This window comes from Dendrobium catenatum, unplaced genomic scaffold (genome assembly GCF_001605985.2).
Source record: "Dendrobium catenatum unplaced genomic scaffold, ASM160598v2 original_scaffold_254917, whole genome shotgun sequence".
Lineage (NCBI taxonomy): Eukaryota > Viridiplantae > Streptophyta > Magnoliopsida > Asparagales > Orchidaceae > Dendrobium > Dendrobium catenatum.
The window spans coordinates 1,459,787-1,476,757 of NW_021573316.1; the positions used below are offsets into that span (position 1 = coordinate 1,459,787).

Consider the following 16,971-nt stretch of genomic DNA (forward strand, 5'->3'; position numbering starts at 1 on the left):
AGTTTTTAAGCTAAATTTCTTAAACTTCCACTGCCTTCCATAATGGATTGAACAGCATTATGTATGGGAGCAATAGGATAATTGTTATAACGACCACGACCTCTATTTGAGTTAGAAGGAAAGCACCCACGTCCTCGAGCAACAGCAAGAGCTAGCTGAGGATATTCGGATGGAAAAATCGGATTTTCCCGTGCAGTTTCCGTTGTAATATTCAGCTCTTCATTAGAAATCATCCAGATTAATTGGCTGGATCTGTGTTCGGATTGCAGTTTTGAAAGATTGATATGCAGGGGCGCACAATCCATTCAAAGTGTATAATATAACATCTTCCGGGTCTAAGGGTGTGTCGGAAGAAGCGATAGCATCACACTTGCTCTTAATATAGAATAAATAATGCATCATTGTCTTATCCTTTATCGAAATGTGGAGTTTGTTCTTCAGTCACAACAAGCAGGAACAATTCGTTGATTGGAGTCTTCGTTCAATTGTTTTCCAAAGTTTTCCAGATTTCATCATACATATCCAAATTCTGAATATAAGGTAAAATATTTGGCGAGATAACGAAATACAAAGCCACTGCGAGATTTTGATCGATGAGAATCCAGATTTGGTAATGCGGATTAGATGTAACTTCACCTATTTGATTAACAAGGTTCTTTATTGGTTTAGGTGTCAAACCATTCAGATATCTGTCAAATCCATTGGCGTTGAACAACTTGAGCACTTGAGATTTCCATAGTGAATAGTTGTCTGCATTGAGTTGAGTATTCATCACCAATTTAACATTAAGCATTAGAAACTTCAGGAGGTGAAATGATCGCTTCACTCCTCTTCAACGGAGCTTGAGATGAAACAAGGGAGGGATTGGTCGAAGAATATGCTATACTCATTTCTTCAAAAGAATGAGTCATCTGAAAATAAACTCACTGTGTCAAGGAGATGAAATTTAGAAACCACAACTTGGGATCTAATACCATGATAACTTGCTGAAGTTGTTCTCTTGTAATGAATACAAAGAAACACGAAACAGAGAGGTAGAAGAAGAAGGTATTAAGTTCACAGAAGAACCAGCCAAAGTCTATTCTATTCGCACAAACATACATTATAATTATATATATAATAACAATCAAAGATTTGACTACAGAGAAATCACAATCGAAGGGATGCTGCCTAATATAATCTTACATATATATTTTCAACAATTTCTTCTCTTGTTTTCTAAGAATAAGCATGGAAAGCTTTTCCTTCTGTTATAGTTGATTCTGTTGCTTCCTCTTCTGAATGAAGGATTCTGCATTCTAAAGCAATGGCTTTGGTTGTTTGAATATTATCACCGGTGACCATGCGGACTTGATTTAGGCATCATTTACAACTTGTGTCAGTGCACTGACAACTTCCTTGGCATGAAAAATTTTATTTACTCGGCACATACACTAAAATAACATTTTACTAAAATCACACAACAACGATAACAAGAAGCTTTTATCTCACTATGTGGGATTGGCTACTAAAATCATAGTAATGTATAAAATATTATGTACTTTGCACAAAGAATTACTTCTCACCAATCTAGAGAAAAATATTAATTACGGAAAAAAAAATATACATCTCATCATTATGCATCAAGTCAATTCCACGCCCAAGATGTTCAAGGTTTTTTGGATATGAAACAATTGTTTCATCAACTCTCTTGGATTCAGTATAGTAGGTCGTACATTACAAAAAACTCGAATGTTTCCTTTCAATTCCTGCTAAACAGAAAAAGTACAATAAAAAAATATTTGAATGACTAAAAAACATAAAATATATATAAGAAAAATATCAAAATTGTATCATGTAACATTGTAACTTCTTCTTCACATTCTCAGCTTCAACAAGTTAACTCATTTGAAACTTCAAAAACAACATAAAATCAATTATACATATGAAAAAGTTTTGTGAAAGCATCAAACCTTGAGCTTTTCATTTGAATCTTTCAACAGAGATTTTAAATTTTTTACTTGATCTTCTAAACTTTCAATATTTTCTCTCTGAGAAAAATATTTCTCCTGATAAAGATTAGTATTAAAAAATATAAGAAAATAAAATGTCAAAAGAAAATTAAAGTGCTCCAAATAAATAAAAAATAAAATCTCATACGCATAAGCTAATTTTATAACCGCGGTCATTTTCTGATTGATTATTTTAATAAATTCTTCAACATGCACTCAGGCTTGTTGCAATTCACTTTCTATTTCTTTCCTTTTTGTAAGAAGTAGAAAGTGAATTGCAACAAGTGACGGTGCATGATGAAGAATTTATTAAAATGATCAATCAGAAAATGACCGCGGTTATAAAATTGACTTACGCGTATGAGATTTTATTTGTTATTTATTTGGAGCACTTTAATTTCTTTTGTCATTTTATTTTCTTACTAATCTTTATCAAGAGAAACGTTTTTCACAAAGAGAAAAAATCGAAAGTTTAGAAGACCAAATAAAAAATTTAAATTTTATATTGAAAGATTTAAATGAAAAGCTCAAGATTTGATGTTCTAACAAAACTTTTTCATATATCTCATATGTATAACTGATTTTATGTTGTCTTTTAAATTTTAAATGAATCAACTTATTGAAACTAAGAATGTGAGGAAAAAGTTACATGATACAATTTTAGTATTTTTTTACATATATTTTATGTTTTTTAGTAATTCACATATTTTTTATTGAACTTTTTCTGTTTAACAAGAATTGGAAGGAAACATTCAAGTTTTTTATGATGTACGACCTACTATACAAAATACTGAATCCAAGAGAGCTGATGAAACAATTGTTTCATATCCAAAATATTGAATCCATTTTTTCTGTTGCGCACCATTTGAATCCAACCAGCTTGTGCAGCAAGCTAGGACAACCTCACCTGCTCCCTTCCAATGCACATGGACTTCCGAGCCTGCCTGTAAAAATAGATAAGGGATAACAATAGGCCCACGAAGGAAACTAGGAAAAGTATACAAAAATAATACAATAATATACGCTATAAAGAAAGGGATAAGCAAGAAGCACATTACTATATCAAACTAAATCAACTAATAATCTGCATACTTTATTACAAGAAAAAAATATACTTTTAATATCATGGGACCCACAAGTTAACCAATCTTAGTAAAAATCTTTGAGCACAATGATTAAAGGTTCTAATAATTAGATCGATACTCTTATGACCCTAAGATTACAATTATTGTGCCTTCTCTTAAACCCTAAACCCTATTATAACCAAAATTAGAAGGGAATTAGAAAGGTTTATTTAGAGAAATGGGGTTGATTTGGATTCAGATTTGAGAGAGAATTAGGAAGTTTTATTTAGGGAAAGTGAACTGATTTGAATTCAGATATGGGATGGAGTTAGGAAGGTTTATATAGGATTAATTATGTTGTTTTATTTTCGTTATGCGATTTTGTGTTTTGCAATAATTTTCTTTGGAGCTGTTTCTAGTGATGTCTAGGATTTGTGGAGAGTCAATCTACCGCTCGAATAGTAGATTAACATTTATCTTGGTTTGTTGTGTTGATATCAATAAAATAAGCTCATAATTTCAATCTCACTAATTTATGCTGTGTTTTCTCTTTGTTATTATTGTTTTTTGGTTGTGTAAAGATCATATTTCTATCAGTTATCATATCTTCAATATAAACAATTTTAAAGGAAAAAAACCTTAATTGTCCTTCTTTTATCTCCCTATTCATTTTCTTTTTTTCCTTTCTCTTTGTTATTCTTGTTTCCATGCATTATGTTTCACATCATTAGCAAATTTAAGCTTTTAGATGAGATTCGATTAGGAGGGTTTAATTAGGATTGAATTGGATGGAATTGACTACTTTTATGAGGAATTTTAGGAAAAGGGTTGAATATTTGAATTAAATATGAAATATAAGTTTAGTTTCAAAATAAATGGATTGGTTGAGAAATTTAAAGAGATAATAGAGAAATTTAAAAGATTAAGTGGAAACGGGAGAAAAGAGGGGATAGGGAAAGTAGAGAGAGATTGTACAAAAAGGCATATTGATGTATATTGCTTCATGGAAGATTAAAGAGAGAGAGTTCATGAAAACTACATTGAAGAGAAATTACTGAAACTAAGAAATTTAATGAAAGGTGCAAGAGGGAAGAAAATTTTAGGACCAAAATGTAGCAACTGAAAAACTATAGAAATTTAATGAAAATACTAACAAAATAATAGGAAATTACTGAAACAAAGTGCAATAGTAATTGAATTGTTGTTTTGATATTAAATTGACGAATGATAGATTGTGTAATTGTAGATTCCACTAAAATATATAAGAATTGAAAGAAAACATACCAAATAGCAAATCCTTAAACTATAAATGTTGAATCTTCAAAACGTTTGAACCATTTAATCCACAAAACAGTTTGTGCAGGTTAATTGTATAGAAACTACCATATCCAACTAAAATTAATATACCCCGTGTTCCACTCTCCATTAACTTTCAGAAACTAAAATTGGTTAATTCCATAAAAAGGTGCTTCAAAGCAATTGAAAAAGAAGCTAAACATCTAAAAATAAGAAATTCCACCAGTCGCTGACCTTTTCTTCTCACGAGTGTTCAATTATAGGGGAGCAGCAGCATGAATTGCTTTAGGCTTTGGCCTGACTTCAACTTCATTAATATTCCGAAGATAGATAGCATCTTGTTCGTGACTATAGATATTAAAAGTATAGTGTTAAACTCCATGGTGCAAATTATGAGAGATTAAATTAGAAATCATGATCATAATTTCTTAGCTTACGGTATATCTCCCTCTTCAAAAGTGTAACTAGATGCAACGGCCAACAGACGACCATCTTTGCTAAAGGATAATGCTGCTATGCTACTTGGGTACTTCGAGTACTGAAAAAAGACATAAGAACAATAGGCTGTTGTTACAACAGTTAAGATTAGTTTCTAGGAGCACTTGGGCTATAAATTACCTGATATAGCCTCTTCTTGTGGTTTCCATCCCAGACATTGACATAACCATCACAACCTCCAGTGGCAAAGGTCCCATATCTGCAAGAAAAACAAAGAAGTTAATGGACAACCAGTTCGGCCTTTGAACATTGTAGAAGTATTATTCAAAGAAGGGCAGATGAAGAGGTTACATGGGATGGAATGCAATAGCAAGATGCATAAACACCGCTTGAAATACAAATATACATACAAGGTTAAAACTGCCACCGCTTGAAATAGATTAAGAAGGTAACCATACTTCTTAGATTGGCTTGCCTCAGACAAGTCAAAGAATTCCATAGCAACTCGACCCTCCACGGAACTAAGAGCAAAACCTGAATAAGGTAGCAGGATAGAGAGCATAATACCTCAGAAGTAAGATTTTGTATGCCAGCACAAAATTTAAATGTAAAAAAGAACATAGATGGATATTAAATGCAGATTACTTCTAAATTTCTACAGGGTGGAACATCAAGAACCTAAGCTGAGTCCAACAGCTTAAACTAAGGGATAAATAAACACCCCTCAATCCAAAAGCTTAAGCTAAGGGGCAAGACTCACTATTAGCATATTAGGAATTGAATTATCAGTGGCATATCAAACACAATTTTGATTTCCCTGATCTACACATGCGAATCAATAAACAAATATAATTAAATTCTTTTCCAATGGCATAGTTCGGCAGCTTGCATGGAAGTGTTGACTTGGCTTTGTTTGGAGATTTTAAATCAAGTTGATAATATATTTATTCAGTGAAACAAATTTAAATTTCAATTGAAATTGATCTTGGGTTAATATATCTACTAGCTCAGGTTATGAAGAGTTTATAAGTAATGGTCAGCTGCATGTAATTGGGAATTTTTTGCTAGAATAAAATTTATATGCTTCAGTCCGATCTAACAAGTGTTAGTTATTCATAAAGATCCTTTGAATGTAATAAAAAAGCAACTACGTAATTACAGGAGAAATCATCTCCTTATACTTGCAAGGGGCTTAATTTTTCTTTACATAAGAAAATTCTTTCTTATCCATTTCTTTTCCAGAATTTGTTATTGTTTATTTAATGATTTGATTTTGGTCAGAAAGTCTAATTTTGTGAAAACTAATTTCCTTGCTCATTGATTTCATTTGTTCCAAAGTTTTTTGCAGAAATTATCGATATTTACAGGCATTTTAATGCCAATTATATTTAAACTCCTCTATCACTTATTTTCAAATAAAGAAAATGAGTTGTTGATGTAATTGGTAACTTTTATCGGTGAATTCTCTATAAAGCATCATAAGTATCATAATAGTTGCATTAGAAAACATAATCTTAGGTCATTAAACATTACTTAGGTTAAGGTTAAGCATCTATCTTAGGTAAAGCACATAATGTTCCTAAGCTACAAGCTGATTATGCCAAGAAATCTAATCATAGAAAGAACTTTACCTGTACCATTAGGATAGCATCGCACACATTTAGTTTGACATTTCAAGGATGACTCTCTTCGCTGTTCAGGTTGAGACATATTTCTTAAATCATAGACGTTTACATGTCTCCCTGCAGTTGCTACTACAAGGCGATGGCCAACTAAAGAAAGAGAATACACCCGTTCAGGTTGTGGGTATGTTCCAACAAGAGTGTGTTCTGGCCCATTTGCACCTCCGGGATCCCAGCATTTCAATGTTTTGTCCCAACTGCCAGTAACAACCTGACCTGATACATTAATGAATTTGTATATAAAAATGCATGATGGAAATAAAACTGTGCATAACTGGGCATTCTAAAATTCAGGCAATACTTCAACTTGACATTAACAATATACAAAGTAGAAAAAAAATAAAGCAGATGAAAAGAATAAATTTGTATCATAACATTCCCGAAAAGCCTTACTAACGTCTATCGATCCTATGTCCTTGCATGCAACAACATTGAATATCTTTATTTACGGCAATGATACCAAACATAGATGTGATCAACCTGATAAACTGAGCTGGTATGAAGCAGAGTATATGTACACATATCAATGCAAAATAAAATCTAGAGCCAGATTAGTGTGAATGTCTTCAGAAAAGAACAAAATTTGATGCCAATTTCCAATTAAATAAAAGAAATTCTTGGTCGGAATGGATGAAACAAAAAAAAGTTACATAGCCAAACATCTATACGAGGAAACAAAATTAATCCATGAACAGTTGCAAAATTGATTAAATAATTACAGTGTCACTGAAATAGGAAAATGAAAATGTTGAATGAGTGATGAGAAAACAAGAAATATTATATTGTGCATGACTTATGAAGTTTTGCATTTTGGAAAATTTTGGAAGACAAAAAGCTACGAATAGAATAACTATGAGTATTACATGGATACAAAAAGAAATGCAGCCACCAACCTGCAGCATAGGAGTATTCAACACAACGTACTGGAGCAACATGCCGTCCCAAAATATCCTCTTTGCCTGAGCTAAAGACATACCTATTTTATAAGGAAAGAATTATTAGAAAAAGGCCTTTGTTTAATTCTTCTAAGTGGTAGTGACAAAATTCAAATTTTTAAGCATCAAATTTTTTAAGAGATGCAGGAAAAAATCTGGGACAAAATCAATAGTGAAAAAATGAAAAAGAAACTGATTCGTTAGACCCACTTTTGCAAAAAAAAAAAAAACTAAATAGGATACCAATATCCTGCCCGTGAACTAATCCAAACATTAAAAATAAGAAAAAAAATCTAACGGGCACACTTACAACCCAGCTATAGATAAGAAATTAGCACTACTTGGTGAAATAGGAACACAGCAGCAAAGTTTTGAGGCTCGGTCAGCCATTTCAACAAAAACATAAACAGCATTACAACTTGAAGAAATTTCGTTTAGATAAGTCAACAAGAAACATGTTAAGAATATTAAAATGTCCTATATCATTGACACGGACAAAGAAACCTAAACCCCAAAATACAATGATATACAGATTGATAAGAGCCGGCATGCTCGACTAGAACATCCCCTGAACCCCTCTTACCTCCGGACAGTGAAATCCGCACTCGCACTGAAACCAGAGGAATCATCGTGGAAGCAGCAGTCAAGAACGGGGCCGCCGTGCATGAACTCGCCCTTGAGCACGTTCGCACTTGCATCGTAGAGACGAACACTCTGCTCAGAAAGAGAAAAACCCTAAAACCACCATCCCGAGGCATTTCGCAATCAGGCTTTGTACAAAAGCAAGAAGAAATTACCTTGTCCCAGGACGAAACGAGGAGGTGGTCACTGTGATTTGAGAAGCGGAGATTCGAGATGCCGTCGGTGGGAGGGTTAGCGAGTTCCCTCCCACTACCGGAAGGAGGAGCTCCGCTCATAGCAGCGAGCGGAGGAGAGAGATTAGTGGATTAATTTCCGGCTAGAAGCAGGACGAATTAGGGCTTTGAAAGCGTTATTCGGAGAAAAAATGGTGTGTCAGAGCTCAGAACTGTAGATGAGAGAGAAGAAGGGGGCGGAAGGAGCGTTGAAACCTGGAATTTGAATGCTTTTTTAAAGCCCGCCGGTCTCGCAGTTCTCTCGTCGCAGCCGTGGCAGAGAGCGGCGGAATTATTATTTTAGGGAGCTGTGTAAATTTTCCTATAGTTTCGTGCTTATTTGAAAAGGGAAAATTATTTTATTTTCTCACAAAAATAATAATTTATTTCTTTTATAAATAAAAGTAATTTATGCTAGTTTTATACTTGAAATTTTATATTTTTTAAGTGAATAATATTATTATTGTTTCTCAAAAATATATATTATAATTTCCTAAGAATAGTTAGCAGTAATTTCAAAAGAAAGAATTAGGGCAAAATTAGTTGTTATTTTATGAAAATTAGGTTGAATTATTATTTTTTATTTAAAAGTTTTGAATTTATTCTGCTTTCGTGATTTACAAGTAATCAATTAGAAAATGCAAATTAAGGATATTTAGGCTTCGTTGGGGATGACTTTCTTACTGCTTCTTAAAACAACTTTCTAATTCAAAAATTAAAATTTTTATACTAAAAAGCTGTTTTAAGAAGCAGTAAAAAAGCCATGCCAAAACTATTTTGCAAAGCTGATTTTTAATTAAAAAATCTCTTAAAAACCAATAAAATCAATATTAAAATTATCTCAATCAAAACCTGAATCCAAATTATTGAATGTAATTGTAATTTGGCATCAACTGATTATGATTATTTGATATAAGAGAGGCCCAAGGCTTCATTTGAGACTATTTTGTAACTGTTTTGTAAAATAATTTTTAAATAAAAAATTTCTAATTCAAAAAATATTTATATCAAAAAATTATTTTACAAAAGCAATCACGAATGAAGCCTTAAGACAACTTTCTAATTTAAAATTTTCTCAAATTAAAAACTCTTGTATTAAAAAATTACTTTACAAAGCAATTAAAAAAAAAAGTCTCAAACGAAATCTTATGCCTCATTAAGAATAGCTTTAGGCCCCTGCTTTTAATAAGGCATCTTATGTGAGATCAGAGGATCTCACTCCTCATGAATACACTAAACATACAATCAAGACCAATATCTAGCCTCTCAGTCCTTGGAAGATTGTAAACTTATCATTAATGACATTGCCATATTACATACTTATTGAAGAAATCACATTCTTACACGCTCAATTTTCTTATAGGGATCTAAATAAATCAAGCCGAACTTAAGCAAGAGTAAATTGATCTTAATTAACTCGAGCTTGAATCATAATCCTTCGAACAAGCTCACAATCAAACTTATTTATAACAAATAATAATAATCATAATTCAAATTTTTATTAAAATAAACTTTAAAAAATTAACAAAGATGAATCACCTAATATAAGAATAAAAAAGATTCAAATTTTAATAAATTTTAAAAATATTTTATAACAATTTTTCTTAAATAAATGAACCCTCGAGTTAACATGTCTAAATTGAGCCTGACTCATTAGCTCATCAAGAGAAAAAATTGTTTTGTGTGGACAATGGATACTGTGAATACCGAACGTAAGCTGTGTCCGAACCCAATAATCCCCCTTTGTTTGGAGTTCTTAAATCTCGAAGATGTCAATTTAATCTTGACAAAACCACTTTACCAATCTCCACAACTTGCACAAGAAAACATATAATTTTAATGAAGTCATGTTTTGGCAGGAGGCACATATGACCATTTGGTCAAAAAATTTTTAGATAAAGAAAGAAAAGGCCTAACTTGCAATATCTAAACTTTGGTTTTACATAACATTATGTCTAAATATTTAAAATGGTAATAACCATAGTTATTAAGAAATTATAAGTTACCTCCAAGTTATCATGCCATTGCCAAAAAAAACGAAGTTCTATCAAAGCATTCTCATAAACTAATTAATTCGACATCATATAAATAAAATTACATTTGATCAACTAAGCATAAGTCTACTCGAATGTGTTATGTCCCACCATACATGCGATCAAAAATATTGCAATGAAATTCTTGGAGAGATTTACAATGGTTGGTTTTCTTAACCGACGAAATAAATATACATGTATCTCAACTCAAAAGCTTCCTCCGAATGATTCAATATTAATTTTGAAACTATAAGATGTATACCAACAATATCATATACTTGTGAATTAAACAACGAGCTCGGTTAACTATAAAGAATCAATGAAGTGTAAGCTCCCTAAAGCAAGGTATTTAAAGAAAAATATTCATGGAGATAATAGATATATAGTGGATAATGAAATGCTTGGTTGAGAAGCAAATGAAACTACATTTGATTGCCACATTTATTATCATTATTTATAAAGAAAACTTTCATTACTTCTTAACAAGAATTAACTCAAGCACCTTACATGCATTCTTTCTTTTGTTTTATAGGGAATGCCACACCTTCTCAAAGTTTACAACCTACGCATAAACAAATATCACATATCAAATGTTTATTACCAAACGATATAAACTAACATAAGCTTTCTATTCATCTCATGAAATAATTCATCCAAAGCAAAGGTATTTATTTAAAGAAAGAGACCAAGCATATGTGAAAGCTAAATTATATAAGAAATAACATCTTAGGAAATGATTTGATAAAAGAATCAACCATTTGTCATCAGTACTCTTGAAGGGACAAACAATCTTGCTAAATCTTTCCAAACCAAGAAGAGAAGAAGAGATGGGAAAAGAGGAACGGGAAGGAAGATTAGAAGAAAAACAAAGTTCGTAAGGAGAAGAAGAAGGGGTAAAGAAGAATAAGAAGAAGGAAGAAGAGGGAGTAGGAAAAGAAAAGCAAGTGCGAGAAAAAAACTTAACTGCCCCGATCCAAGCTTCTTCCGAATCTCTAATCGAGGAAGTCGAGGAGAGACCTCTCGCGGGCTCCTTTCTTTCGATCTGGAGGAAGAAGGAAAGCTGCGATAGGTCTTCGGCGTAGGTCCAGTCCATCGTAAGAGCCGCTTGCCTAATAAGGAAGTAAGAACCTGTGATTTGATTTCGTTCTGCCGCCAAATCTCTGATGCAACTGAATAAATCAGATGGTGGATATGAGAAAGCAATGGTGAAGGTTTTAAATTTCAGCCGTTAGATCAATTTCCTGATCTACAAGAAAAAGTCAGTTAGCCTTTAACTTAAATCAATTAGACTCGTTTGGGTCAATTTGAGTCGATTCGTATTTAGTTTAGTTCAATTAAATAAAATTTTGCAAAATTAAATCCAAATCGTCACCAATCTGGCTCAAATTAAGTTCAATATGGTTCAATTGATCGAGCATGATCGTGTCCACTTAGGTTCAAATTTTGCTCAATTGATGGAGAATACGCACTTTTGAGGGCCCAAGTGCGAAAAATAAGGTCAAAAGTAGCAATTCTTTGTAGCTCTCGAGTAGACACCACTTATGCTGTGCAAACTCCGCTAATTTTTTGAGAATTGAAACATGAATAACAACAGGTGGTTCGGATTGCTCTATCAGTGGAGTTAGGAGCTGTTTGGTTGCCTGAAAAGGAAATGCAGTGTAAAGTAAATGTAGTGCATTCTGAATACTTTGTATTTGTTTGATTGTCTGCAAAATAAACGCAGGAGAATTGTTTCCCTTGTTTGGTTTGGTAGATCCAGAGTAAAATAAAAACAGTTTTTTAATAATAATTTATTCAAGCATTATCTCTAGAATTGGAATAGATATTTCAGATCATGAAGCAACATAGAAACTAAGTTTTAAGATATGCCATTAATGATATTATAATTGAAATGCTCCTTACTCAATGCACACGGCTAAACCATAAAATTGATTTTTTAAGAGTTATCATCCTCTTGAACTTCATAGAATAAGGATCGAAGCACTAAATATTCAGGTTGCACCATCAAATAAGAATAATTACTAATTAATTTGATTTAGTAAGAAAGAATGGATAAGTCCTTTAGAAAGCATTTAGCCACAACAGGTTAATAACAGAGGCATTTCTTTCACCATATTGGTAGCTCAAATGAAACTTGGCATGTGCAGAATTCACAGGAAGGAGGTTCAGAATTTGCTTTAGAAGATTTCCTTATCGACTTCTTATGCTAATCTCAAATAAACTGCTCACATAATTTAATTTAAGATTCTCTTCGGTTTCAGAAGAACCCAATTTTATCTTCACATCACTTTCATTTGGTAGGTGATAATAATAATGATTAGCAACATTAAATGTTGGTGAGATATTTAAGGCTTGGCTTAAGATAGTTTTTTTTTTTCTGTTTTTTAAAACAGTTTTTTATTAAAAAATTTTAATCCAAAAAATATATACTAGAAAATTATGTTAGAAAAAATTAAAAAATTTCTTCCAAACGAAACCAAATTCAGCAAGTAGAACAACTTAAATCTTAATTATGGCTAAAAGGAAGGGCTTGCAATAGTGCGAAGATTTTCTCACCTGGCATGTGCAACTAGTTCTCTACTATGATTTATCATAGATTAATTAGTGGATCAAAGAAGTGTTTGAAGAACACTATTGGTTTCCCTTAAAAGGAAACCTCAGCTGCATAGAATAGTCATTCATGTATGAGAGATCCATTCGACAGAATTGCTTTAGGATACAATGCAATTTGAATCAGAAGAATGTAAGTGCTGAAGTTCATCCATCCCTGTGATTTCAGTCTCTAAGATGACGAGAAGGTTGGCTTGCCTACTAAAACCATTTTTATCTTAGAATACTCAGTTTTTTCACTGAAAAACTTGATGGGTTGGCCATCTTGAGTGAGAATGGCTTCTATGTCTATGGCTGAAGCATCAAATAACTTAAGCTTCATTTGGGATGACTTTCTTACTGCTTCTTAAAGCAGCTTTCTATCACAAAAATTTTAATTTTTATGTTAAAATGCTGTTTTAAAAAGTAAAAAAAAAAAAAAAATCATCCCAAACAAAACCTTAGAAAAACTTTTCAAAGCAGAGAATTGTAACAACGGGAGCTGAATAGCTGACCTTAGACATTTTATATCGGTGCTTCTATGTTACTTTTTGAGGCATTTCATATCGGTGGTAAGCTCACACTGAATTATTTTATAAAACACTTGTAAAAATTTGCTTGGCCATATGAATCAGAAAATAATATTTGATAAGGATCTTATTGATAGCACAACTATTAATGAACATGTGCAATGTGCTGTCCTTTTTGGACTCATAAGGTAGTTAGAAGATTCAGAATGATGAACATACGAATTCAATAGATTTGGCACTGCATACCATGGAACAGATTTAATTTCTCGCTTTCTGCAGCAGCTCAAAAGGAGTACCATCTCCAAATAATTGCAACAATTCTTGAACTGCAGTAGTGATACATGAGTTTTACTTGTATTCAGCCAAAAATTGTATCCTAAGAAGTTAGAAAAGATGGCAGAATCGATTTTGCTAATATAGGTGTAGGAAGGAGTCTAATCATTTTACCCTTTCATTTGAAAATGTTAGCATTAGATTGACAATCGGTGCCATGCCCTCATGTCATATTGCCTTGAACTTTCCAAGATTATGTAGTGAGCACCCTTCTCCATAACATCATATATGACCTCACATATAAATTTTTTACCAATTGAAAATGGCACCTGGCACATATGGTTGACAAGTGCTGTTGGGAATGGAAGTAAAACATCGTGATGAAACAAACAAGTAAAAGTAAATCAAGATTTGACGTGAAAAAACCCCAAAATAAGGAAAAACCACAAAGTTACACCACACCAAAAAAATCCATTATGAAAATAGGGAGAAATAAGTAGAGATCTTTCTTCTCTTTCACTCTCTCATTGCTTATCTTCTCTGTTACACCGTTCTCATAATTCTCTTGTTATAATCCAATTAATCAATATAATCATATCTCACACAAAACTACCAAGAACTTCTATGCCTTTTTTTTATCTTACAAATTTTATTGGGTTGAGAATGCTTAGTGGCTTTCAATTATAAACTATTGACTACTTTGCTATGTTAGTTCTATGTGGAATCTAATTATGTCGATTAATTGAGTTGTGTTGTTGACTCTGACTTCAATTCCGTCAGTTAAGTCCTCAAGGAATTGGGAGAGGGGTGGGGCTCCCACAAACAACAAAAAAATTTCACTATAATATCCAATGATTCTCCTATAAATTTATTAGGAATACATATACTACTATCAGTCTCAAACACTGGAGAAATTATTATATGCGGAGTCCAAACATAGCTCATGTTTGAACTCCAATGAAATGAAGTTATATGACTTATAAACACTATGTACAACTTACATATATGTGTGTATAAGGAGAATTTATACACTCTCTATACAAGTTGTCCCCATAAGACAGATTGTGTACAAAAGTGACTTCATTTTATTAGTCTAGAAACCTCACAGAATAATTTCTCCGAGCACTGATAGGAAAATTGGTAACTGAAATAAACTAAGAGGAAATGTATCTAATACTAATACATAAATAATAAAAAAATATTTAAGATAAAAATAGAAAATGATGAATAGTTTTTAGCTCAATCATCAAGCAGCTATATTTTATGCCACCATAAACCCTTACGATCTTCTCAAACTATGCAACCAAACAGTCCTTAAACCTCTTGTTAATAACAAGTTTTGTTCCAAAGTATCAAAGTTAAACTCATTATAACTCAAAAGTTCAAAATCTATACAAAACAAGCAAACCTTTTGATATCTTTACAAAAAATAGGAAAGAAAAAAAAACATCTTATGACTTAAGAGAACCCTCCCCCCACACAGGTCTTAGCCTCCAACAATTTGCTTACCAACAACTTCCACTTCACCTCTTCCTTCCTGCTCTGATTCCTCACCTTCTCCTTGAAATGCCAGCAAAGAGGCACCTTGCAGCCCCCATGATTCTGTTCACAGAGCCGAGAGTGAAGTTTCAGGAGTTGCCACATTCTCTTGCAATGGATGAGCCGCCAAGAACTCTGCTTTTGCAACGGGCAATTACAGGGGCGGAGCCAAAAAAATTTTCATGTGGGGGCACAAATCATTAAAAAAAAAAAAAAATCCTCAACCTTTTTCATCTAGACTTGGGACCGACATTGACGGTTTAATAATTTTTTTTTTAAATCATTAGATTCTTTATAAAAAGATAAATATGATTAAACATCAATGCATGAGTGGAAGATATATCAAATAATGAATAGCCTATGCAACTATTGCATAACAAGTCATCTAAAAATTTGTGAATAAGTAAAAATTTGTGAATGGATCACGAGTGCATACAACAATAAAAAAAATTTGTTTCCCTACACACAAATGACATGAAGGGAAACATGCAAGCCTAATAGGATTTATCAAGTAAAGGAAAAACTTGTCCAAATTAATGGAGGTTTGCTGGATAATAACATCTCAGAATACAACAGTACATGCACTTTATAGCACTAACTGAAATGAGAAAAGATCAAGATATTTGTTGAGAAATGAGAACCATACCTTCTGAAATCTGAAATCTGGATCACGAGTGCCGCACTCAGAAATCTGCTGACTGCAATTGCCGTCCGCCATCCCGTCCCAACTAACAAGAAGTAGATTTAGCTGTCAAAGCTACAAGAGAAGGTTTCGACTATGGAAAATGGCCTAAAAAATCTGGCTTTGTATATTGTCTCCTCTTCTTTCTCCTCCAAATGAAAAACCAAATCAGTTTACATTCATTCATTCATTCTTCAACCTTATAAGATCTTTCTCTCTTCCGTCTTCTTCAACCTTTCTTTCTTCTTCTGCTCACATTTAAGACTCAGCTTATAAGCAAAATGCAAATCATGAAACTTTTTTAAGAAAATATATTTGAAAAATAACTTAAAAACTGCTTCATGGAAAAAAGGGAAATTTACATACATCCCACTATATATTACCCTATTTACATATCTAACACATAAAACTTTAATATTACATATATATCACCAATAGTTTCACATTTATATCAAATATGAGTTGTAGGAATAAAATATATGGGTGATCAGAATGAAATATGGGTGACATATTTGATATTAAAATAATATAAGGTGGTATGTACGTAATATTAAAGTTTTAGATGTTAGTTATATAAATAGAATAATATAAAGTGGTATGCATGTAAATCCCCCAAAAAAATCCTGACCAAGTCCAAAAATTTATTTTTCTCATAATTTATTACAAGGGTTTGAGCTATATATTATTGTGTTGTAATGTATAGTATTATTGTGTAGTAGGACAACTTTCATATTATTTTTTAAAATCAGTTTTTTAGTATGAAAATTTTTTGAATTAAATATTTTGGTACTAAAAAGTTGCTTAATAAGGTTGTCCCAAACAAAACCTTATGCTCAAACTTGATCTTAACTTTATGAGTTCAAATAGGCTTAAAAATCGATATGTTCTCATGAAAGAGAGAAAATTATTATTATTCAAGAAATTAGTATTTCAATATGATTAAAAAAATTAATGAGATAAAAGAATCATTGAAATAAGAAAGAGAAATATAACATTTAAATAATTTTAATGAATACGAATTTTATTAATTTTAATATATTTTAAAAGCATTTAATATTAACATAT

At 32.1% G+C, this 16,971-nt stretch overlaps 1 protein-coding gene across 5 annotated transcripts; it reads right to left on the bottom strand.

Annotated features, from left to right (window-relative positions):
- Positions 1-2,704: 2,704 nt before the first annotated feature.
- LOC110103541 (mitotic checkpoint protein BUB3.1-like) lies at positions 2,705-8,611 on the bottom strand. 5 transcript variants are annotated; one of them, XM_020832307.2, is made up of 10 exons: positions 8,204-8,602; positions 7,990-8,120; positions 7,365-7,447; positions 6,421-6,687; positions 5,243-5,323; positions 5,141-5,177; positions 4,970-5,048; positions 4,789-4,889; positions 4,586-4,699; positions 2,709-2,935 (listed from the first exon to the last, which is right to left on the bottom strand). In XM_020832307.2, exons 1-9 carry the CDS (start codon positions 8,321-8,323, stop codon positions 4,609-4,611), a joined length of 990 nt encoding a protein of 329 aa, XP_020687966.1. In that variant the 5' UTR covers positions 8,324-8,602; the 3' UTR covers positions 2,709-2,935; positions 4,586-4,608. The 5 variants fall into 5 exon arrangements, 4 of the variants coding, with proteins under 4 accessions (XP_020687965.1, XP_020687966.1, XP_020687964.1 ...); XM_020832306.2 differs by lacking the exon at positions 5,141-5,177 and having other exon boundaries at positions 2,705-2,931; positions 5,200-5,323; positions 8,204-8,605; XM_020832305.2 differs by lacking the exon at positions 5,141-5,177 and having other exon boundaries at positions 5,200-5,323; positions 8,204-8,603.
- Between the last annotated feature and the right edge of the window lie 8,360 nt (positions 8,612-16,971).